Consider the following 23,521-nt stretch of genomic DNA (forward strand, 5'->3'; position numbering starts at 1 on the left):
AGATTTATGACAGCAGGAGAAAGCAGAGTAGGAACCGCTGCCTTTAACTCTCTGCCCCCTCTGTGTTTATGTGATTATGCAGGCAAGGTGGACACTCAAGAAACTGGGGCCTTGGGGGCGGCTCAGAAATGAGGATGGTCTCTGTGCCTCTGACGGGCTGCATAGCTCTGCTTGTGAGAGTCATGATTGTTCCATTAAAAGATGCTGCTAAGGTGCTTGTCAATGGAAGGATGAGCAAGGGAGGACCTGACCCAAGCCTCCTTGTGGAAAGGCAGTGAAAGTGTTTGTTGTTCAGTAATATGCGACGCTTTGTGACCCCATGGACTGCAGGCTGCCAGGCTCCTCTGTCCATGGCATTCTCCAGGCAAGAATGCTGGAGTGGGTTGCCATTTCCTTCTCCAGGGGATCTTCCTGACCCAGGAGTCGAACCCAGGTCTCCTGCATTGCAGGCAGATTCTTTACCATTTGAGCTACCAGGGAAGTCCCTACTTGCAGGGCCTGAGCATTTTAACTAGACCCAGTGTTCAGTTCAGTCTGATTCACTGACTGGGCTTCTAATACCTAAACAGGGGATGGAGCGCTTTTCCATTTTGCAACTCTCACCTGAAAGAACATTGCCGGCCCTGAAAGGAGCAATGTCTGCTCGCAGGTTTGACTTCTACAACCAAACTGAGTCAGTGGAGTGTTCTCACCCTCAGGACCCCCAGGAATGGCACCAGCCTCTACCCAGCTTCTCATCCTCAGAATCCATCTCCTTCCTTCCCTTCAGCCCCACTGCACCACTGACCTTCAAAAGGATGTGATGTCAGCAACGTGCAGCAAATTTGTGGCTTATTTCGAGCTCTGTGCACGGGCAAACCCTGTCTTGCCTGACTCTCTGCTCAGCCTCCACTGGGAACTGTAAGTGGCAGTTATAGTCACCCCCAGCTTGGCCACAATCCACCCTATAAAACTACTCCATCTCTGGGACTCTCACTTGGCGTCCGATTCCCCACACAGTCAGCTGACTCCACTGAGCCTGCTTCCTCATCCATCAAATGGCCCTGAGTCTCTGGATTGGCACGAGGCCTCGTGAGATGAGACTTGTGCTGTGCCTGGCACACAGTAGGTGCCCTTGAATGTGGGGCTTTAGGAATAGCTAGAAAGTCAGGGTGTCTAGGGTGGTGAGTCAGAGGTGAGGATGGGGAAGTGGGCAGAGCATGTGGCCACGTGTTTCTGTGGGCATGCCCTGCATTTCTGCAGACCCACAGACCAGAGGCTAGAGCCACAGGCCGAGGCCAGGCAGCCAGTGCAAGGAACTGGGATGGGCAGAGGGGAGGTTGTGGGCCCATGAGCAGAACGTGGGTGTGAGGAGCCCCGGACAGGAAGTGGGGAGCAGAGGACAGGCAGGGCCAGCGGGGATGCCCCAGAAGGTGTCAACAGCCTCGTGTTGGGGAGGCCACTCCTGCCCCTGGACGGCATCCTGCCGGCTGAGGGAAGGGCCTCGGGAAGTGAAGTTCACGGGGAGGACTTGGTCCAGGAGGGCTGGCTAGGAGATGCAGGGCAGGCTCTCACTTCCACGGGAGGGAGCAGAACTGACCTCGGACGTGAGAAAGGAAGATGTGCAGCTCCCCAGCAGGGCGGGCTCAGCCGGCCTCAGCAGCATCTGTGCGCCGCCTCCCGCCGCCTCTCCAGCCTGCAGCAGGCTCCCTCCCTTTTTTTTATTTTCTAACATTCTAAATAGCTTTATTTCAATTAGTGTGCAAACCAGAAGAAAAGAACATTTACCAAGGAAAGTTTGTGACCCCCTTTTTTCTATTACTGCACACCATGAAAAAATTCATCTTATGGTGGTTCAGACTCAGGACTTATTTACATACACACTTGTTTCATGCACATATACTTCTGCATGTTTATGTAAACTTACACACCTTCATATTTTAAAAATACGTAGATGGAAATGAAAGTTTGGTGAAATGAAATGCCCTTACTACAATTTGTTATTTTTTTTTAATCCCAATCTCCTCCATTATTCCTCCTCCAGCCTTTCCCCCTTTGATAGCCACAGTCTGTTTTATAAGTCTGTGAGTCTGTTTCTGTTTTGTGAATAAATTCATTTGTACCATTTTTTTTAAATTCCACATATAAGTGACATCATATGGTGTTTGTCTTTCTCTTTCTGACTTACCTCAGTTGGCATGATAATCTCTAGGCCCATCCACTTTGCTGCAGATGGCATCATTGCATGCTTTTTCATGGCTGAGCAATATTGCATTGTGTGCCTGTTTGTGTATAGGGCATCCTCTTTGTCCATTCCTGTCAGTGGACATTTAGATTTTGCTTCCATATCTTGGCTGTTGTAAATAGTCCTGCAGTGAACATTGGGATGCACGTATCTTTTTGAATTGTGTTTTTGCCAGGTACATGCTCAGGAGTGGGATTGCTGGATCATATGGTAGTTCTATTTTTAGTTTTTTAAGAAACCTCCATATTGTTTTTCCACAGTGGCTGCACCAATTTACATTGCCACCAAAAGTGTAGGAGGGCTCCCTTTTCTCCACACCCTCTCTGGAGTTTATTGTTTGTAGACATTTTGATGATGACCATTCTGACTGCTGTGAGGTGATACCTCATTGTAGTTTTGATTTGCATTTCTCTAATAATTAGCAACATTGAGCATTTTTTTTCACGTGAAGCAATCAATTTTGATCATTATGGAGAGTTAATTTTTTAAAAAGATTTTAAAAATGAATTTATTTATTTTAATTGGAAGCTAATTACTTTATAATATTATAGTGGTTTTTGCCATACATTGATATGAATCAGGGGAAACAGTGGAAACAGTGTCAGACTTTATTTTTTTGGGCTGCAAAATCACTACAGATGGTGATTGCAGCCATGAAATTAAAAGACGCTTACTCCTTGGACAGAAAGTCATGACCAATCTAGATAGCATATTAAAAAGCAGAGACATTACTTTGCCGACAAAGGTCTATCTAGTCAAGGCTATGGTTTTTCCAGTGGTCAGGTATGGATGTGAGAGTTGGACTGTGAAGAAAGCTGAGCACCAAAGAATTGATGCTTTTGAACTGTGGTGTTGGAGAAGACTCTTGAGAGTCCCTTGGACTGGATCAACCAGTCCATCCTAGGGGAGATCAGTCCTGGGTGTTCATTGGAAGGACAGATGTTGAAGCTGAAACTCCAGTACTTTGGCCACATCATGCAAAGAGTTGACTCATTGGAAAAGACCCTGATGCTGGGAGGGATTGAGGGCAGGAGGAGAAGGGGACGACAGGATGAGATGGCTGGATGGCATCACCGACTCGATGGGCATGAGTTTGAGTAAACTCTGGGAGTTGGTGATGGACAGGGAGGCCTGGCGTGCTGCGATTCATGGGGTCACAAAGAGTCTGACACGACTGAGTGACTGAACTGATATGAATCAGCCATGGGTGTACATGTGTCATCCCATCCTGAACACCCTCCCACCTCCCTCCCCATTCCATCCCTCAGGGTCATCACAGTGCACCAGCCCTGAGCACCCTGTCTACATGCTGTCCCCTCTGCCTGGGACCCTGTTACCACCTCTCTTCACCCACATATCTCCTCCACCTGCCACTCATCACTTCCCCAGGGATGTGTTCTCTGGCAGCCCTGATCGGGCAGACCCTCAGTGTAAACGGTCTCATGACACCTTTGTGGCACTGGACCCCATTTGATTTCAATTTAATTTTTATTTGTATAATGATTGATTCATATCTACCTAAAGTACGCTCCAAAAAAAGGGGGAGAAATCAAATCTGTTTGGGTTCACCATGACATCCCCTCTGCCTAGGGCAGTACCAGTGCTCAATATTCAATGAGCAAATTAATTACTAATTAAACACTGCTGCCTTGACCTTAAACCAGGGGCTTTCACAGTGTGCAACTGAAATCAGCAGCAGTGGCAGCAGCAGCTGGGAACTTCTTAGAAATGCAAATCCTTGGGCCCACTCAGGTTTGAGATCCACTGGCCTAATTCTCTCAGTTCAGTTCAGTCACTTAGTCGTGACTGACTATCTGTGACCCCATGGACTGCAGCACACCAGGCCTCCCTGTCCATCACCAACTCCCAGAGTTTACTCAAACTCATGTTCATCGAGTCAGTGATGCCATCCAACTGTCTTATCCTCTGTCATCCTCTTCTCCTGCCCTCAATCTTTCCCAACATCGGGGTCTTTTCAAATGAGTCAGCTCTTCGCATCAGGTGGCCAAAGTATTGGAGTTTCAGCTTCAACATCAGTCCTCCCAATGAATATTCAGGACTGATTTCCTTTAGGATGGACTGGTTGGATCTCCTTGCAGTCCAAGGGACTCTCAGGAGTCTTCTCCAACACCACAGTTCAAAAGCATCAATTGTTCAATGCTCAGCTAATTTACAGATGGAACTTGAATAGACACACCTATGAGATAAGCCCTCTATTGGGTGGAAAACAAAGCTGATCACTTTGGAAGAGCCTCTGTAATGGGCTGGGTTTTGGATAAGACCCAAGGACTTTTAAAGGGCACACTCTTGTTAAGACTCAGCTCTTGGGGGCATGAGAACATCAACTTCTCGTCTGAACCCAGTAGGTGCATGTGTAATTTCCTAGCTGGTGACACTGTGGACACAGCTGGTGACATTAGCTAGTGCCTGAACTTCACTGAGGGATGGGAGTGGGGGTAGAAAAACTGAGTGATGTGCTAAGACAAGATAACCCCTGCAAAGTGACAAATCTGAGGAAATGCCTTTCTTGTCTGACCAGAGCAGGGTCCAGCCACAACGGGTAACACTGTGGGCAGGAATATTTTCCCTACACATCCCCAGAGAGTTCCAGTCCTACAGCCCCTCCTGCATAATCTCTTTTAACCCAGGAAGTCCCGTACATGTTTATTAAGTGCATGAGTAAGTGAATTACTAAGTGTTAAATACATAAATGGATGAAGGAATCTTACTAATAGAGGACGTATGTGGATCTCCTCTTTGCTGGAAGCCTCCATTACTGTAGGAAGATCCCCTCTATTTAACCCTCTTTCTCTGAGAGTATATTTATACGATAAACCTGGAGATTGGACAAACAGAAGTTTGCAAGTTACATTAGTGTGCCTTTATAGATTCACTGAGGAGGGAGGTGGAGAAGGAAAAAGCCAAACCCTGCTAGACTGGAAGCCACATGAAGACAGAGAGTTTGCTTGGTTGTAGCACTCTGTCTTCAGCACCTTGGACAGAGTCGGTCACACGACCCAAGCTCCACAAATATGAGTTGTTGATTGACTTACAAAGTGACTGTTTTGTGGTTAGCAATGGGCCAAGCATCACATGTGTCATCTCACTTCATTCCTAGCACAAAAAGACATGCTAGGTCCACTTTCCAAAGAAGAAAGCTGAGGCTCAGAGACATTGAGTGAGGTGGCTAGACAGACTGTGACATTCCATGCTGGCACCACCAGCTGGGTTCTTAGCATCCTCCAGCTTTGTGAAATTCTTTGAGACAGACTCAGGAGGATACCTCTGCCTCCCAGGCTTCTTCTGTATGTTTTGATGCTCTCAGAACTTTCTGTGTTCCTGAGTCAACAGTATGACATGGGAGGGGAGAGGGCTTGACAGTTTGTTCCCTGACAGGTTACAGTATTTTACTTTGTCGTCTCACCATTTAGAATCTCTGCTGAAGGAGTGGACATTGTTTTGGATTGCCTCTGTGGGGACAACACCGGGAAAGGCCTCAGCCTTCTCAAACCACTGGGGACCTACATTTTATATGGTGAGTGCTCAACAGAAGCGGGGGGCAGGGAGCACTGCATGTGTGCTTACAAAGGCTCTGAAAGATGAGATGTACTGATATGTTGGCAGGATAAGATGGGGGTGGTCTCAATTTTTTCATGTATTGCTATCGCTGTTCATTGTTTTCGATTATAAAAGTGCCTACTGCACTATTATCCTATGAGCATGTCTCAATCTAGAAGAAATAAAGCAAGGCCAAGCCAAGGCAGTGATGAGACGAAACCCAGTCACAGTAGGTGGCACAGGAGGGAAACACTAATAGCTTCAAAGGAAGTTCCAAAAAGGAGGCAATAAAGGACCCACAGGCAGATGGAGAGGAGTGGATAGGATGCAGGCAGTGGTGGGGGTGCTGGGGATAAATGGGGAGATCTTCATTATTGAAGGTGAAATTGCAAAGTACAGAATTTCCTTCCTCTAAACTACTCCTATATGTCCCAATCAAGACAGAAGCTCTGAAGGGACGGAGTCCATGCCTGCCTGTACATTCACTTACATGCTCTTGGGTCTGGGGGATTTATGAAGGACATCTCGGAGAGGTTTCCTCCAGCAGAGTGAGACCCCGGAGCCTCCTCTTTCTCTTTCCTCCCTCTTCTTCTTCCTTGCCTCCTTGTCTTCCTCCTCCAACACCACCTCCTCCTCCTTCCCCTTCTTCTCCTCTTTGTTACAGGCATAGAAAGCAATTTAAACACTAGTCTCCGTAAAGAAAAAAGCACATCTGAAGCCAGATGTCACATTCCAAAGCCATATGATCTTGGGCTTCTCCAGTGTGTGAGATTTTTGGCACTCTGTTCCATGGCAATAGAGTAGAAAATTGAGCCTTACCTCTGTATAACTCAGGGAAAAAATACTCAGTTCTGTACTATTAGCTGAAAAGTTTATAAAAGAGATACATGAAAGGTATGAGTGGTCATGCATCATCTTGTCATCATCAGATCATTGTGACAGAAACAGAAGGAAGAAGCTTTCATTGCTGGAGTATTCTGGCATTATCCGTAGTGGCCATGTATTAATAGTTGAAAGTTTTTGGGGGCGGATGTATAATTTAAAAATTAGTACTATTAAAAAAAATTATTACTATTGATAAGAGAAGCTATGAATGTCAATGTACAACATATGGATATTGGCTATGACTGACATGTGAGTCAAATGCAGATGAACACTTTATCCATCGTTGCTCATGTACTAGTTCTGTTTTTTTGCCTTACTTTCACGATGTGATTCTGGTATAATATAACTTGATCATATCACAAGTATCTAATTCATTATAGCAATTACTTGACTACTAAATAATGAAAGCCTAGTGCTGTGATGTTTGTATTTCATAAAAGCCATGCCATGAAAGGAGAAGCAAGTTCACCAATGCCAAAAAAGTGAGTTTAAGATAGACATTGTTTTTTCATTTAACGATTCTCTGAGAAGATCTTAGTCCCTGTGGGGGCAAAGCAGAGAAGTTGTTGAAAAGGCACCAATATTGTATAGTATCTCTCACACTTCACCCAACCCAGAACCCAGAAAGGGGTCTTTTCTTTCTGCACGAGCATCTTAGGGAATCTTCCCTAACTCAGCTCCCTGTCTTCCCTCTGAATATCACTAGTTCACTAGCAAAGCTTGGTTACCTACACCTTTGGTCTCAAATGGTTTTCTCCTTTCTGCCCAGACCTCTTTGGAGCTAACATATGACTCACACCATTTCCTTGGTTTCTGAGCCTGTTTTCACCCTCGTCTGTTGCTCTGTACCCTGTATTTCCATCCATTTAAATTCTAGCCCAGCCCCGCCTCTCCCCACCACTTAAATGCCCAGTCAATGTCATCTCCCCAAGCCTCTCACTCACCAAGGAATCAAATTAAAACCATAAAGGAAGCTCACAAATGAGTTCATTTCTCAGTCTCCAAGAATGGAACCAGCAAGACATTTTGGCAGCCCATCACTTTATTAGAATGTTGGCTTAAATCACATTTTGCCACAGGACCAATTTTCCCAAGTGATGAAAATGGTCACCTTGAGAAATGTTACTTCCTCTTTGATCCAGTGATACTTAGTTAAAATTGTCAACTTGACACCACCCACCCCCTCCATTTCCCTCATTTTTCCAAGGCTGAATTAAATTTCTTTTCAAGCTCTTAACAGTTCAGGGCCAAACAACTGCCATTCTTCCATGTGAACCAAGAGATTGATTTTCATGAGCTTGACTTGGGAGTCTTCCTTTTGCAGGTTCATCCAACATGGTGACTGGAGAGACCAAGAGCTTCTTCAGCTTCGCAAAATCAGTAAGTATCCATGCACGTCTAATGTACGAGGGTGGGGTGCTGCCTGGCATGCTGTAAGCTCTTCTAAGGACATGGACCTGATAGGCTAAATCTTGTCTTTCATCTGCATCATTCATTTGCAAGACAGCCTGTGTTGCCACCCTGCTCATTACATATGGTCAGGACTGTGACTTGGGGCGCTTTTGTTCAAATGAAGCAGAGAGGTGAGAGAGTCAGAGAAACTCCAGAAAGCTTTATTTTGGTTTCAACAGAGATTGTTGATGTTCTTAATCATTGGTCAAAAATAAACCTAGCATTAGTGAATTCTGTTTGGTCCATGGAGAGACCAGTCTTTCAGTTTGGCTACTTTCTAACCGGGTCTCCAGGGCTGCCTGACATTTCTCCTTATCCTAATTCTACTGGCTTGGAGACACAATGGGACCTCAAATTTTCACAAGTTCCTGGGGCAATTTTTTTGATAGGGGCAAGTGTGTGAACCACTAACTTAGATGCTCATATCCTGAATACAGTGGTAACTGTGTCTGCAGTTGAGAAGCTGCGTTCCTGGTACATTCACTGCATCACGAACCTACTCAGGTCTGCATTCCCACCTAGAGCTACAGTTGCTAGAATTAAACTAATCTGGACTCGAACCTGCATATTTACCCCCACACCCACAACAAGGGGTCGCTGCGTCTCATCAGAGCTTGCCTTCGTCCTCTCTCCTCTACCCTCCCCAGCAGCCAGTGAGGTGCTAGGACTCACTCGCTCTGTGAGCATCTTCTGAGCGCCTACTGTTTGTGGCGCTGTGCCAAGCACCGGGTACCACAGTGAATGAGGCTGGTGCATTTGATGTCCTTGGGAGGGAGGGAGACAAGCTGAAATAAATAACACATATTAATAAGATGCTTTTCAGAACATCTCTGAAAGGGATGATAGGGTGTTGCAACAGAGAAGAGCAGGATGGGGTGGAGGCATTATGAATAGAGTGGTCAGACAAAGCCGGGGCAAGGGGTTTAGAATTTACTCTCAGCGTGACACTGTGGAGGTATCCAGATGCCCTCAAAGTGCCAACTCTGATTGCCAAAGGCTTTATCCCCAAACACCCCCTGATTCTGGAATGATCAATACTCCCTGCCCTGAGAATGGAATGAAAGGGCCTCTGCTTGCGTTTGAACTTCAAAGTTCAGGTCAAGGATTATGCAGCTACAGGATAAACAGGGGAGCAAGAATGGAGCCTAATGAAGGATGCTGTCTGGATCATGTCCCCTGAAGACAGGCTTTGTGTCCCTGGCAGCTGTTTCATTGCTGTGGCTGTAATTAATGTGATGCTGATGGCCTGCTGTGGGGAACCAAATTGCTCCCAAATTACATACAATTGTAAGAAGTGTTTTCCCTTTCTCCCCTACATGCACAATCACAACACACAGTGCTAATGAAATAATTGCAGTGTGCCCAGGTTCAATGAAGGCGCTTGTAAAAACAGCCAGGATGGAGGGTAAGATTCTCCTGCCCAGAACAAGGCTTCTGATTACCAGAAGGCTTTATAGTTGGAGGTCATGAACAAAGTCCATTCCCTTTCAGAGGCCGGGTTCAATATTAGTTGGTCGGTTAGAAGCAAATTGAAGGTAGGGCATGCTGAGGGAGTGGACTGATGGCTTTGCTATGGAAGGTTCTAGAAAGGCATTTTCTTCTGTACATTGGAGAAAAGCTTAGAAATCGAAGGCATAGTTGGAACCATACAGGAATTTCTCACGCAGCTATCCTAATGATGTTCCCACTTAAAATTCTTACAGAGTTTGTGTTCACATGGCACTTGTTTTTAAATCATAAGGGTAATGAGAATAACAATTGAAGTCAACATTTCAAGAGCAGTCTGACTCCAGATCCAAAACTCTTATTCACTCAATCCAAGATATCTCTCCAGCTTCTGATGATAAAAAGATTTCATATTTATAGACCACATACTACAGATGCTGGGCTAAGTCATTTGTATGTGTTAACACACTTATTCCCCATGACGACCCTGCGAAGTGTGGTAGGGAAACTGCATACAGACAGGTTAAGCAATGTGCTTACAGTTGCACACCTAGTAAGTGACAGAACTGGGATTCAAAACCAGGCATTGGACTCTGGAACTCAACCACGACTGGGCAGCGATTACAGACTCAGTGAGCTTTCATTTCACAAACACTGCTGGAAGCAGTGTGCATACACCATGAATCAAGTTATTAATCATTTCTCCACCTCCGCTTCTGTGGCAAGCAGCCAGGCCAAATACATGTCTCTTCTAGAGCCGGCCCTGGGCCCCTGGGGACTGTATTTTGGTGAAAATGTTGTGCGTGAACCTTATCCCTGTTGACAACCTGTCTTTCTTAGACTTATTTTCCAACCATCTCATGTCCCCACTTTTTAAGAAAAGCCAAGGTATTTTACTTTTTTGAGCTTCCTCAATCCTGGAAGGAGGCAGGATGTAAAGGAAACAAACCATAACATAAACGTTAAATTATAAATGTTCCTAAGTGTCCATCACATGGCACTTTGCCTTCTGTATTAAACTAGTAACCATTTTAATCTCTTAGAGTCCTCCGGAAACTGGCACTTCAAATTTCTAGAGTCTAACCAGCACCAAAGGGGACATAATTAAGTCAGAACAAAGCAGTTGGATAACCATTTCTGTGTTTTGTTAATGGGTTATCTACTTATTTTTTCTTACTTATGGCTTCCCTGATAGCTCAGCTGGTAAAGAATCCACCTGCAATGCAGGAGACCTGGGTTCAAACCCTGGGTTGGGAAGATCCCCTGGAGAAGGGAAAGGCTACCCACTCCAGTATTCTGGCCTGGAGAATTCCATGGACTGTATAGTCCATGGGATTGCAAAGAGTGGGACATGACTGAGCAACTTTCACTTTCACTTATTTTTCATGCCTAAAGTGGAAGAGGAGAGACAGGAAATAAGGCAGCCATACTTGTCAGGTGTGGGTTCCCCACTTAGGACCTTAGTGCTAGTGACATTTGGGGGTGGATGATTTTGTCTCAAGGGCCTGCCCTGTGTATTACAGGATATTTAGCAACATCCCTGGCTTTTTCCCAATTCCCAGGTGGTGCAGTGGTAAAGAGTCCACCTGCCAATGAGGAGATGCAAGAGATGGGTTTTACCCCTGGGTTGGGAAGATCCCTGGAGTAGGAAATACTCCAGGAACCCACTCCAGCATTCTTGCCTAGGAAATTTCACGGACAGAGGAGGCTGGCAGGCTATAGTCAAAGGGGCAGTAAAGAGTTGGACCCGAGTGAGCACACACACACTGGCTTCTACCCAGTAGATGCCAGTTCATTCCCTGCCTTGAATTATCACAACAAAAAAACATCCCCAAACATTTACCAAACGCCCTTTGGGAGGGGGAGGGTAAAACTGCCCCTAGCTGAGAGCCGCCAATTTAGTCCCAACCCTCTGGCCTCATCACTCCGTCATGCTGTTCCTTCTTCCTCTGTTACGCTTCTCTTCTCTTCTTTATCTTGTGTTTTCCGACCCACCTCCCCAGCCCTGCTGCCGTCCCCCGCAAGGAAAGCTGCTTCCACGGGCACCCCACCCCACCCCCATCTCGCTTGGACTTCTCTGCCCCCTGCTCCCTTCACCAGCCCATCACCAGCACCACCAGCATCCACTAAGCCAAGTGCTTTAGGCTGAATTCTCCCAAGAAACCTCAGAGGCAGTATCCTGCCACGGTCCGTCACTGAGGAAAATGAAGCCTGGAGAGTGATGGGAGCAGGTTGTCAGGCGGGATCCAGCTCCAGATCACGATTCCAACTGTGTGACTCAGCATTCTGGTCACATGTGGCCTAGGGGCTGTCTTCGTAAAGGGCTCCCCGCAACCTAGATCCTGGGCATCTTAGAAGCATCACTGTGCATTCATGGCAGCGCCCAGTCTAGGAGGCACTTACAAAAATACACCAACCAGAGGTACCTCCCGGCCAGCTGGAATCCCCCCAGCCTGCCCAGCACTGACTCCTTGTCACCCACACCTGCTCTCTTTCCAGTGGTGGCAAGTCGAGAAGGTGAACCCCATCAAGCTATACGAAGAGAACAAAGTCATTGCTGGGTTTTCCCTTCTAAACCTGCTCTTCAAACAGGGCCGTGCTGGCCTCATTCGGGGAGTGGTGGACAAGCTCATCGCACTCTACAACCAGAAGAAGATCAAGCCCGTGGTGGACTCTCTATGGGCCCTGGAGGAGGTAAGGATGATGTTTCCCCCAGCAGGTAGTCTCTTCCTTTTAATTCTGGCAGATTTGGGTAGCCAGATCTAATCTTTTCTTAAGGGATTCTTACCCCCCAGGTTTGTTTGTTTTAAAAGAGGATCCTAAAAGTCATTGTCCTAGAGTATGGAGTGCTATGAATATAAGATACACTTTAAGTTTCATAGTGGTTCTTAAACCACGTTTGTCAATATGCCTCTTGTGCCATGAATGCCATGAACCCTTCCCAGTAGGTCACCAAATTTTGACGGGTATGTATGATTCGCCTTAACTACAAGAGAGCGTGTACATTGCTGCAGCATTAATTACATCCTCACTTGCGGGTATATGAGACCAAGGTCAGAGCAGACAATGACTCAGAGCTGAAACAATTTGTGTGCCAAGCCTGGGTGCTTGGATCCCCTTCCAGACATTGTTAGCTTCACCCTGGGCACTGTAATTATTCATGAATTGCCTGATCTAGTGTTTGAGTCTTTTTATTAACTGATCTGCCAAAGTTCTAGTATTTGAAAGCACTCCTTGATCACACAAAATAAGAACTCCTCAAATACTGAAGTGTGAACCGGCTGCGATGGTTCAGGGGAGATGGGCTAGGAGGAAGGAGTACCTAGAAAATTTTTCAGGACAGGAGTGGTTTTGGATATTTGGGAAGTCAGTCATGGAAGCTACCCGTGAGGAAGAAATGAAGAAATGTGGTCTAGGTTTCAAGAGACATTTCATTAAGAAATCTTCCTTGGTCCGGATGTCATAAGCTTGACTTCAGGCAGCCAAGAAGCCCTTGGAAAATACTGTAAAAGATGTGGGCTTGTGTTCTTTTGTTTGGTTGGTCGGTTTTTGCATTTAGCATGAAGGAATGTCTTGTATTTTGGGGAATCATGGACACTTATGAAAAATCTAACAAATATAAAATATTCTTGGGACAAATAGTAGCCGTCATCCTGGCATGAAACTTGGTGCTGTTTGCCTAATGAACTAGGTTGGCCAAAATCCAATGGCTTTCCTGAGCACAGAAATCCCTCCCACCCAAAATATTTTTGTGGGAGTCACCATGTAATCAAATAGGATCAGTCCTAGATCCATGGATCAAGCCTATATATGCCTCCTTGACATGGCAATATCATAAATGGTGCTTTAAAAACCCAGCCACCAAAACCCCTTCTCTATGGTAAAAGAAATGCGTGCTTATTATAAGAAACTCCTAAATTAGCCAAAAACATAGGAAAAAATAAACTGAAAATCCACATTCCAGAGATGGGTAACACTGTTAATATTTTGGATTACTTCCTTCCAGTCTTTTTTCTTCTGCCCATGTTCACTGTAATTCCATTGATTGCTAAGTCAAATCAGATAATCATACATTTCCTCTGCTGTGTAATTTCCAAGATGGTTAGCCTATGGTTATATTTTTCTTGAAAATGTTTTAATTTAATGGGTCAGACATCTGTATGGTATTCACTGTGGTCTCTCATTGGAAGAGAAAAGGGCTAGACTGTAGAATGACTGGTCTCAGAGGTCAGGGAGAAGAGTAAACTTGGGCTAGTTGAGACCAGGTATAAGAAAGTAACTTGACCGTGGAGCAAAGAAGGGGACTTCAACTTAATTTCCAAAAGGGATCCAACAAATCTGGTAGCACTGAAGTGAGGCTTAAAGTTGAAGAGGGGTCTGGTTGATCCAGTGGGTCCTTGGTCTGGTGTTGGAAATCATTCCTTGGTTACAGTGCACTTGAATCACCAAATGTGAGCTGAATAACAACTGCATGCCCAACGCTATGCATTGCTGGGGGTCACAGTGGCAAGCAGATGGCCAAGGTCTCTCAGGGTCAAGCTCACGTTCAGAGGGGTGGGGCAGAAAAACTCAAGGGACAGACATCTTTAGACATGAAATGTTTGCACCTTGTTTTATGTTCCTGGATATGTTCCAGTGTCTCCTAGTTTATAGTCTATGGGAACTTGAATAGAATATGTTGTCCTCCTGCTGTGTGAAAATTATATAAATCTGAATTATGTTGAATTGGTTCATAGTGCTTTTCAGGTCTGCTATATCCTTCTACTTTTCTATATATTCATTCTATTAATTTTTGAGAGTTTGATATCAAAACTCCAACTAAAAATATTAATTTATCTACTTAAAAAATAATTGTAATATATAATGGAACTATATGTAACCTTACTCCATATTTTCCAAGTCTCCTGTAAATGTGTTATCACACTGTCATAATTTTAAAAATTACCCCCCCCCCAAAAAAAACAAAAACTCAAGTGAACAAAAGTAAGTAGGGTATTCTCCAACTGCAGTAAGTTCTGGAAGGAATTAATTAGGATATATGTTGGCAAGTAAGTGGAGGGGGATAAGTTTCTACAAAGTAGTCTTTTCAACTGTTTAAAATTATTGTCCCATATGGAGTTTTGTTAAAATACTTTTTCTTAATTAACCTCCTCTGTGAAACTTCAGTCCCACAGATATACCACCTACCTACCTACCCACCTATCGTCTATCTATGTCCTGTATGTAATTTGTACTTTACACATATTAAAAGTGTAAGACTTTAAAAAAAAATCCTCCAAGAACCAATTTTCACCCCTTTGGGGGTGGTTTTGCTCCCATTAAACCAACAGTACCCCGCCCCCAGGGCCAACTATGACAATAAAAACTGTTTCCAGCCATTGTCAAATGTTCCCCAGGAGGGATGGGGAGAAGGCAAAACCTTCCCTAGCTGAGAACCACCACTTACATAAAAAGGTGTATTGAGGCTTCCCCGGTGGCTCAGTGGTAAAGAATTCACCTGTCAGTGCAGGAGATTCAGGTTCAAACCCTGCTTGAAGATCCCATATGCCTCGGAGCAAATAAGCCCTTGCACCACAATTGTTGAGCCTGTGCTCCAGAGTCCAGGAGCTGCAACTACTGAAGCCCATGTGCCCTAGAATCCGTGCTCCACAACAAGAGAAGCCACTGCAATGAGAAGCCTGAGTACCACAGTTAGAGAAAACCCGTGCAACAGTGAAGAACCAGCATAGCCAAAAATAACTAATTAATTTGATTTGATTAAAAAAAATCAAAGACGTCATATTGGTTAAGACAGTCACCGGGAAAACAAAGGAATTATAGTCCCTGTAGCAGGCTAGTCATTCACGGAGTGGAGAGAGACAGCTGCTGCCCTGTTTGCTAACAAAAGCACCCACAGTCACTCATCAGCGACACCCACCAACTTTTTGATGGTTCTCTTCAGCAGTATTTACAGACAGCATTTTAGAAGCTGCACTCGGGCCAAGCTTGGCTATTTATCAAGCCCACACAGCTCTTCTGGGCTTGAAGAGAACAGAGCATGCTTATTACTTGCAAACCTCTGAAGGATGACTACAGTGAGTCTCCCCCATCCCCTCTGGTAAATGAGTTCACAAAATTACTTCTCAGGCCAGCTCTATAACTTCATCTATGGAACAGAAAGCCCATAGAGATTAAAAGAAAATTTTCTTGGGCTCTCTGAGAACTCAAACTCGAGGATTTAATAATATCAGAGATGATTAGGGTTCCTTTTTAGCCATCTATCTTCAACTTTATTGTAAATGTTGTACATAGCTTGGGTGATATGCTGCAGCCTCAGGTTTGGCTCCAGATACTAAATGTGCAGCTGTACATAAAATTGGAAAAATAGTTCAGAGGTGGGAAAGGGAGAACAAAATACATCTGTCAATCAAGCAGCAGAGACATTATTGGGCACCTACTGTGTGCTCCCACTATATTAAGATGTCACATCTACAGAAGGGATAGGTCACTTGTTCCCTGACCCTTACCTTTATGATTTCGTTCCTGAGACAATCCCTAAGACCTATGAAACAGAAGAACTGCATTTTCAATTTTGGGATGTCAGTTTCAAGTGTGACTGGATTTGAAAACAGAAGAGAATAGTGTTAAGGAAGAATGAATGTTCAGAGATGGTTCTGAGGATGAGTTAGGTCTTGGCTGAGATTAGCAGAATATAGATTCTTAGGATGATGTTGGGGTTAACAAAAACAAGGTATTGCCAGCAGGAGGGACAGTGTGAACAAAATCAGAGAAGTGGGAGTGAGTATGGGGCACCTGGGGTAGAGAAGTCTGAACAAATCAGAGGAACAGGAACAAAGGAGGAGAGGAAATAAGGCTGATCCACTCAGTGGGGTTCAAATCTTGGGTTTAAACTTGCCTTGCCTTTGCTGCCAGGCTCAGACAGTAAAGCGTCTGCCTGCAATGCGGGAGATCCAGGTTCAATCCCTGGGTCGGGAAGATCTCCTGGAGAAAGAAACGGCAACCTACTCCAATATTCTTGCCTAGAAAATCCCATGGATGGAGAAGCCTGGTAGGCTACAGTCCAGGGGGTCGCAAAGAGTCAGACACAACTGAGAGACTTCACTTTAAAGGAGAATGAGTTGACATTCTGGGTGAGAAGACTGTTATTTAGAGACTGTGGCCTAAGGATTATGACATCATTTCATCTCTCAATTCCTGGAAGCACATCTTGGCCCCAAGTATGGCACTAGAAAGATACACGCCTGGAGTATATAGCTATGGCTTCTGATCACAATGCCTTTCCCTGTCTGCTGTTTAATAGCACACAGAGGAAACTGTTATGAGCTGAACTGTGTACTCCCTGAAATTCACATGTTAAAGCCCCAAACCCCAGTACCACAGAATATGACTGTATTTAGAGACAGGCCTTTAAAGAGATAATTAAAATGAATCCATCTGACTGGTATCCTTATAAGAAGAGAGATTAGGCTGAAGAGAGATATTGGGAATGTTTGCATAAAGACTAAGTGAGGACATGGTCTCATGAAAAGACAGCCATCTGCAAGCCCAGGGAAGAGGCCCAGAATGAACCCAACCCCACCGATACCTTGATATTGGACTTCCAGCCTCGAGGATTTGAGAAAATACATTTCTGTTATTTAATACCATCTCCAAGTCTGCAATATTTTGTTATGGCAGCCCTAGCAAACAGATTCAGGATGCAGGAAGGTCTTGACAATTTTATAATATTCCATTAAAGATATTTTATAACATTATTTGCATATAAGTCTGTGATTACACTCTAATTATGGTACCATTAGCCACAGGTAGCTATCCAAATTTAATTTAATTAAGTCAAATGAAAAATTCAGTTCTTTGGCCACATTTCAAGTGGTCAGTAATTGCATGTGGCTAGTGGCTACCATATTGGACCATGCAGAGATGGAAGGACATTCCCATCACTGCAGAAATTCTCCTGGAGCTGGTCTATGAGATGATGTCATCCTCCTGTTTGAAGGTAGGAAAGGAATTTGTTTCCCCAGCAATCTGGTATGATTACCCTTAGTAAATTAAGTTAATTATGCCCTTCCTTGTATATCTCTCTTTGCCTTGGCTTTAGTGAAGTTCACTGCCCAAATGCAGTCATTTATTTGATTTAAGTGCGCCAATCTCTCATTATGGGTCCCCTGCATTTTCCCCTTCATGTTATTAACTGTGGCTTAATTATACATGTGTCTTTCATTCTGTGACATAATGAAACCTACAAAGATAGAGGTCTGCCTAAAAGAATAAATGAAGGACAAATAATGTGATGCTGAGTTTGATTAGGGACCCTTACCTGATACAGAGCAAGAGGTTGACATGATAAAAGGGAGATTACTGTTGAACCAGTAATAGGGAGGGTGGAATGGCTCAAGAGACAAGGATGGATGAGGGTGTGGTTGTCACTTTTAAAGAAGTCCCAGACTTCAGCTCCAATGCCAGACTGGGAAGGTGAGAAAAGATGAAGCCAATTATCTGAAACAGATACCCAAGCCAAAACCAAGAGGCAAAGACTGAAGAAGAAACCACAGAAAGTCCCACTTAATTATGGCAGATGGCAGTTGGCTGGTAGAGACCTCTTTTAAAGATTTACAAGCTCTTGGGACTTTCCTAGTTGTCCAGTAGTTAAGGATCCGCCTGTCAATGCAAGGGACGTGGGTTTGACCCCTGGTCTTAGAAGTCCCACATGTGTAAGGCAGCTGAGTCCGTGTGCCGAAACTACTGATGCCCGAGTGCCCTAGAGCCTGTGCTCTGCAACAAGAGAAGCCACCACAACAAGAAGCCCTTGCACCACTACAGAGCAGCCCCCGCTCACCACAACTTGAGAAAGCCCGTGTGCAGTGACAAAGACTGCGCACAGCCAAAAACAAATAAATAAAAAGATTTAGGAGCCCCTTCAGAGGCACAGTGGGGTGCAGGGAGAGTACTTAGAAGCATCATCTTGAAGCAGTTAATATATGTATGTAATGTCATGTACACACTGGTTTGGAGGATGGACTGGGGGCAGACAGGAGGTCATTGCAAATATTTACACCTGGGTAGACAAGCCCCAGACAAAAGTGGAAGCTGTGGAATGGGAGAGAATGAGCGAATCTGAGTCGTTGGGAAGGATGGAAATCCAATATAAAGGACAAAGGAGATGCAAGATGACCAATGATCAGTCAGTCTGGGAAACCAGGACTGAGCTTGCTAGCAGTGTGACTTGAGTTAGCAGTGATGGAAGCTGCTGTGGAAAAACTAATGAGCTCAGATGTGGGTTTGGTTTAAAGTGATGCTAGAACAGCAAGTGATGTCCATGGGCAAGTCAAATGCACCTGAACGTGAGAGATGAAGCCTGGATAATTGCAACTACCACTACTACTGACATTTCTAGAGGATTTACTACATTCCAGGCATTGTTCTGGGGCTTCCCTGGTGGCTCAGCTGGTAAAGAATCTGCCTGCAATGTGGGAGACTTGGGTTCAATCCCTGGGTTGGGAAGATTCCCTGGAGAAGGGATAGGCTAATGCCAGTATTCTGGCCTGGAGAATTCCATGGACTGTATACTCCATGGGGTTTTGCATGGATTAACTTATTTAAATTCTCCAAAAACCCTAAGGCTTCCCAGGTGGCAAAGTGGTAAAGAATCCACCTACCAATGCAGAAGACATGTCCCTGGATCCCTGGATAGGGAAGATCCCCTGGAGAAGGAAATGGCAACTCACTCCAGTATTCTTGCCGGGAAAACCCTGCGACAGAGGAGCCTGGTGGGCTACAGTCCATGGGGTTGCAAAACTAAGCAAGAGACTGTGCACGCAACAAGCCTAAGACCCAGCTACTATGATCCTCATCTTATAGGTTGCAAAAGTGAGGCTTTGGGGGGAGTTACCCATGCCCAAAGTCCTTGCTTACAATTGACTTTAATGGAAATTTGAACCCCAGGGAAGTCCAATGCACAGAAGTTATTGAATAAGAAAATGGCTATGAATAAACTCATTGAATAAAAGAAGGAGCAAAATAATATTAGCAAACACTTCGCATAGCATGTTTGTACGGGCCCAGTGGCCTGGAAATCCCATGGACAGTCAGGAGCCCGGCGGGCTACAGTCCAGGGGGTCGGTCACAAAGAGTCAGACGCAACTGAGCGACTACACAACGACAAATGTCCCCAGGAGTTCTCCAAGCAAACACTTTCCATGAATTAACCCATTTAATCCTCACGACAACCCCAAGGGGTAGGTACTGTTACTCGTCCTGAGACACCAATAATTAGGGAAGGGGGCTTAGATGAAGTGAGCTGCCCAGGCTCACACGGCTGGGGTGTGGTGAAGCTGGCATTCAGATCACAGGCATTAGCCTAAACTGAAGAAGGAAGAGGGTAAGGCCAGAACCCCATCCCCACCCTTCACACTGCCTATAAAAGATGAGGTGTCCCAGGCAGGGGAGGGCGTGGGGGCTGGTAAAAGGGACCACCATGACCATCAGCAGGTCCTTAGTGTCCGGACTGCTGACCAGTCAGGAGGGACCGAGGAGAAGCCTTTGAATCTGGCCCGGGGGTCACTGTTGACCTTTCGGAAAGCTTTTCAATAGAATGATGTGGGCAGAAGTCTGAAGGCAGAGGGTCAGGAAGTGAATGCATGGGTAGGACAGGCTGACAGCCAGCGTAAGCCTCCCATTTGGCACCGAGCAGAACAAAGACTGGCAGATGGCCAAGAGGAGCCGGACCCACGGAAGGGCTGCTGAGAATGTAGGTCATGGGTTGCCACGGGCTCGGGGGCATTTCTGTTTAGAGAGATAAACATGTTCTAAAGTTAATGACGGTTGTACAGCCCTGTGAAGACACTAAAAACCATTGCTCTGCACCCTCTGAGTGAATCGTGTGGTGTTTAAAGTGTGTCTCAGTACAGACACACACAGAAGGAGGGAGAGAGAGCAGGGCTATTTAAGGGTGGGATAAGAGGACAAGAGGGAAGGGAAAGAGGTACAGTCTGGGGAGTCAGATCCCTGGCCTCCATCCTGACTGATATCCTAGCTGCATGGCCTGATGGAACCAGACATTCAGCCTAGCCCATCCTCCCAGTTTTCAGGTGAGGAAATCAAGGCCACAGAAGTAACCATTATGTTTGCTTTATGTCCCTTACTTTTTTTTTTTTGCAGCATGTTCCCCTGTCTTTCAAGTGAAACCCTAGACTGTTCAGTTTAACATAATCAGTCCCCCACACACAACTTTCCAATTTCCACACACATTCTCCCAGCATGCCCTATTCACAGGTTTCAAAGTGAAAGTGAAGTCGCTCAGTCATGTCTGACTACTTGCGACTCCATGGATGGAGGAGCCTACCTCCATCCATGGGATTTTCCAGGCAAGAGTACTGGAGTGGGCTGCCATTTCCTTCTCCAGGAGATCTTCCCAACACAGGGCTTGAACCCGGGTCTCCCGCATTGTAGGTAGACACTTTACCGTCTGAGCCACCAGGGAAGTCCTACCTCACAGGTTTTCTGCACCTCAAACGTGTCAGCACCATCATGCCCCCAACACTGCCATGCACCCGCTCTCACCCCACTCTAGTTGTCCAGCAGATCAAGCCCCCTGAGTTAGCATCCTCATCCGTGGCAAGATGAATAACAGCCCCTTCAAGATGTCCACATCCTAATCCCCGAGGTCTTTGAGTATGCGCCCTTATGTAGCAAAGGGACCCTGCTCATGTGATGAAATTAAGGATTTTGCAATGAGGAGACTTCCCTGGACTATTTGGGAGAGACTGATCCCATCCCAAAGAGTCCTCACGAGGGAGTCAGGGGAGTCGGAGGAGACGTGAGTAAGGAAGCAGAGCGGGGTGAGGCCATGTGATGAGGGGACACAAGCCAGGGAGGGCAGGTGGTCTCTAGAAACCGGCAAGGACAGAGAAGCCCAGACCTCCAGAAGAGACCAGTCCTGTGGACACCTTGGTTTCTATGCATTCAGCCAATTTCAAGCTTCTGACCTGCAGAGCCGTAGAAGAGTACATTTGTGTTGTGTTAAGCTGTGAGTTTGCGGTGATGCGCCATAGCAACAATTGGAAATCAGCACGCCATCCGTTCAACAGATACTTAACAGGGGCGGGGCTCTGAGAGCTGAGAGGGGCTGGGTCCACACTCGAGGAGCAGTCAGATAATTACACGAGAGGGAGATGAGCCCTAGAGGGTAGCTGAATGGGAGCGTGACCAGGTGTGCACCTTGGCCCGGAGAAGGGCCTGGGAGCTAGAGCGAGACGGAGGTGGGAGCATCCAAGCCTTGAAAAGCGTGCATCCGGCGGAACGCAGAGATGGGGAGGCCAGGAAGGCCGGCCTCGGGAGGAGGCGGGGCAGGGAGAAATCCCCACCAACCGCCCAGCACCATCACTCCAGCCTCCCGCACCATGGTGCTTCTTCAGAGACCCGAGTCTCTGCTGCCTCCTTGCTTTATCCATCCTCTTGTCTCCACCGGCCATGCCCTCTCCTCGTCTTTGTCCTTCTGCAAAATTCCTGCTCACCTGTCAAGACTCAGGGGCAGTGTTCACTCCTCTGCAAAAACACCCCCAACATCCTCTAACCTTGCCCTGACCGCAACCCCCATGTAGGAATCCCTGCTTTCAGGTCCCAGGGGTTAGCCGCCCTCACTGACACGCTCACGGACAGTCACCTGTGAAGATAATGGTACCTTCCGTCAGTTTGGAGGAATTAAAAGGCACTGCACCCAAAGCTGGATGGGGAGCAAGAGTTGGCAGGCTGTTAGTATAGCACCGTCGCAAGTGCGTTCCCCATGGGGTCATGGTCTTTGCAGTCAGGGACTCTCAGACAAGGTACCAAGCAAGGATGCTCTGTGCAGAAGGTGCCTGGGGTCTCAGGGCAGGTTGGCCCAGCCACACAAATTCATCTCTGCCAGGGTCCCCGGTGTGTTGCAGGATTAGGTTTATTTGCAGTCCGGTGCTCCTGTTAAGAGGTCTGGGAGCTCAGCTCCGAAAACACGTCTGTTGTGAAAGAAATGATTGCTCTCGCCTTCACGCCTGCTGTCTAGCTGAAAACTTGAGTCACAGAAATGGATTTCCTCATGAGCCGGGGATGGAGTCAGTGTAGGCTGCTCTTTGCTGTGTTCTTCCAAGACCCGGACGAGATTCTGCTGCTTCCAGAGACTGGACAGGAACATGGCTGTTTGCTTCTGCTTGCCTGCCTAGGAGGTGGGGGAATCAGGGTACATGTCTTACTTGCAAGGTGGCATCAAAGGACTTTTCAAATATTTTCTGAAAGGACTGTTTTCAAATATTTTTCGAGGTACCTGTGCTGATGTGTTCATCACAGATTCTGGCCTATTCGCTAGACCAGAATAAGAGGGATAAATAACTGTTCTTCAGACCAGGATCATGTGAGCAGGAGAACAGACATTTAAATCAGGGAATGCAGGAATAAAGGTCACACCGCAGCAGCTGAACACACTGTGGATGTTGATTTCAATTTCACCTTCTGAAATCCATCCTCCTTCCTAAGCACCCTTTTCCTTCACTGGAAATGGGGCTGCTACCACGTTCCCTGTAATTGCAAAGGATTTTGTGGTTCTTGTGCCATCGATGGATGTATGTTGAAACCTTGCAAACTGTAAAGCAGTCTGCCAATGTGTTGTTCAGCCACTCAGTCATGTCCTACTCTGCGATCCCATGGACTGTAGCACACCAGGCCTCCTTGTCCTTCACCATCTCCAAGAGCTTGCTCAAACTCATGTCCATTGAGTCAGTGATGCCATCCAACCATCTCATCCTCTGTTGCCCCCTTCTCCTCCTGCCTTCAATCTTTCCCAGCATCAGTGTCTTTTCTTATGAGTCAGTTCTTTGCATCAGGTACCCAAAGTATTGGAGCTTCAGCTTCAGCATCAGTCCTTCCAAAGAATATTCAGGACTGATTTCCTTTAGGATTGATTGGTTGGATCTCCGTGCAGTCCAAGGG

General features: G+C 46.0%; 1 protein-coding gene across 1 annotated transcript in view; it reads left to right on the forward strand.

Moving 5' to 3' along the window:
* Positions 1–23,521, forward strand: part of VAT1L (vesicle amine transport 1 like) — a 166,278-nt gene that overhangs the window by 76,801 nt on the left and 65,956 nt on the right. The window contains exons 5-7 of the mRNA XM_061138075.1: positions 5,656–5,759; positions 7,992–8,047; positions 12,065–12,259. Of these exons, the coding sequence (XP_060994058.1) occupies positions 5,656–5,759; positions 7,992–8,047; positions 12,065–12,259 (355 nt within the window). The remainder of the gene's footprint in view (positions 1–5,655; positions 5,760–7,991; positions 8,048–12,064; positions 12,260–23,521) is intronic.

Source organism: Dama dama, chromosome 4, assembly GCF_033118175.1.
Source record: "Dama dama isolate Ldn47 chromosome 4, ASM3311817v1, whole genome shotgun sequence".
Lineage (NCBI taxonomy): Eukaryota > Metazoa > Chordata > Mammalia > Artiodactyla > Cervidae > Dama > Dama dama.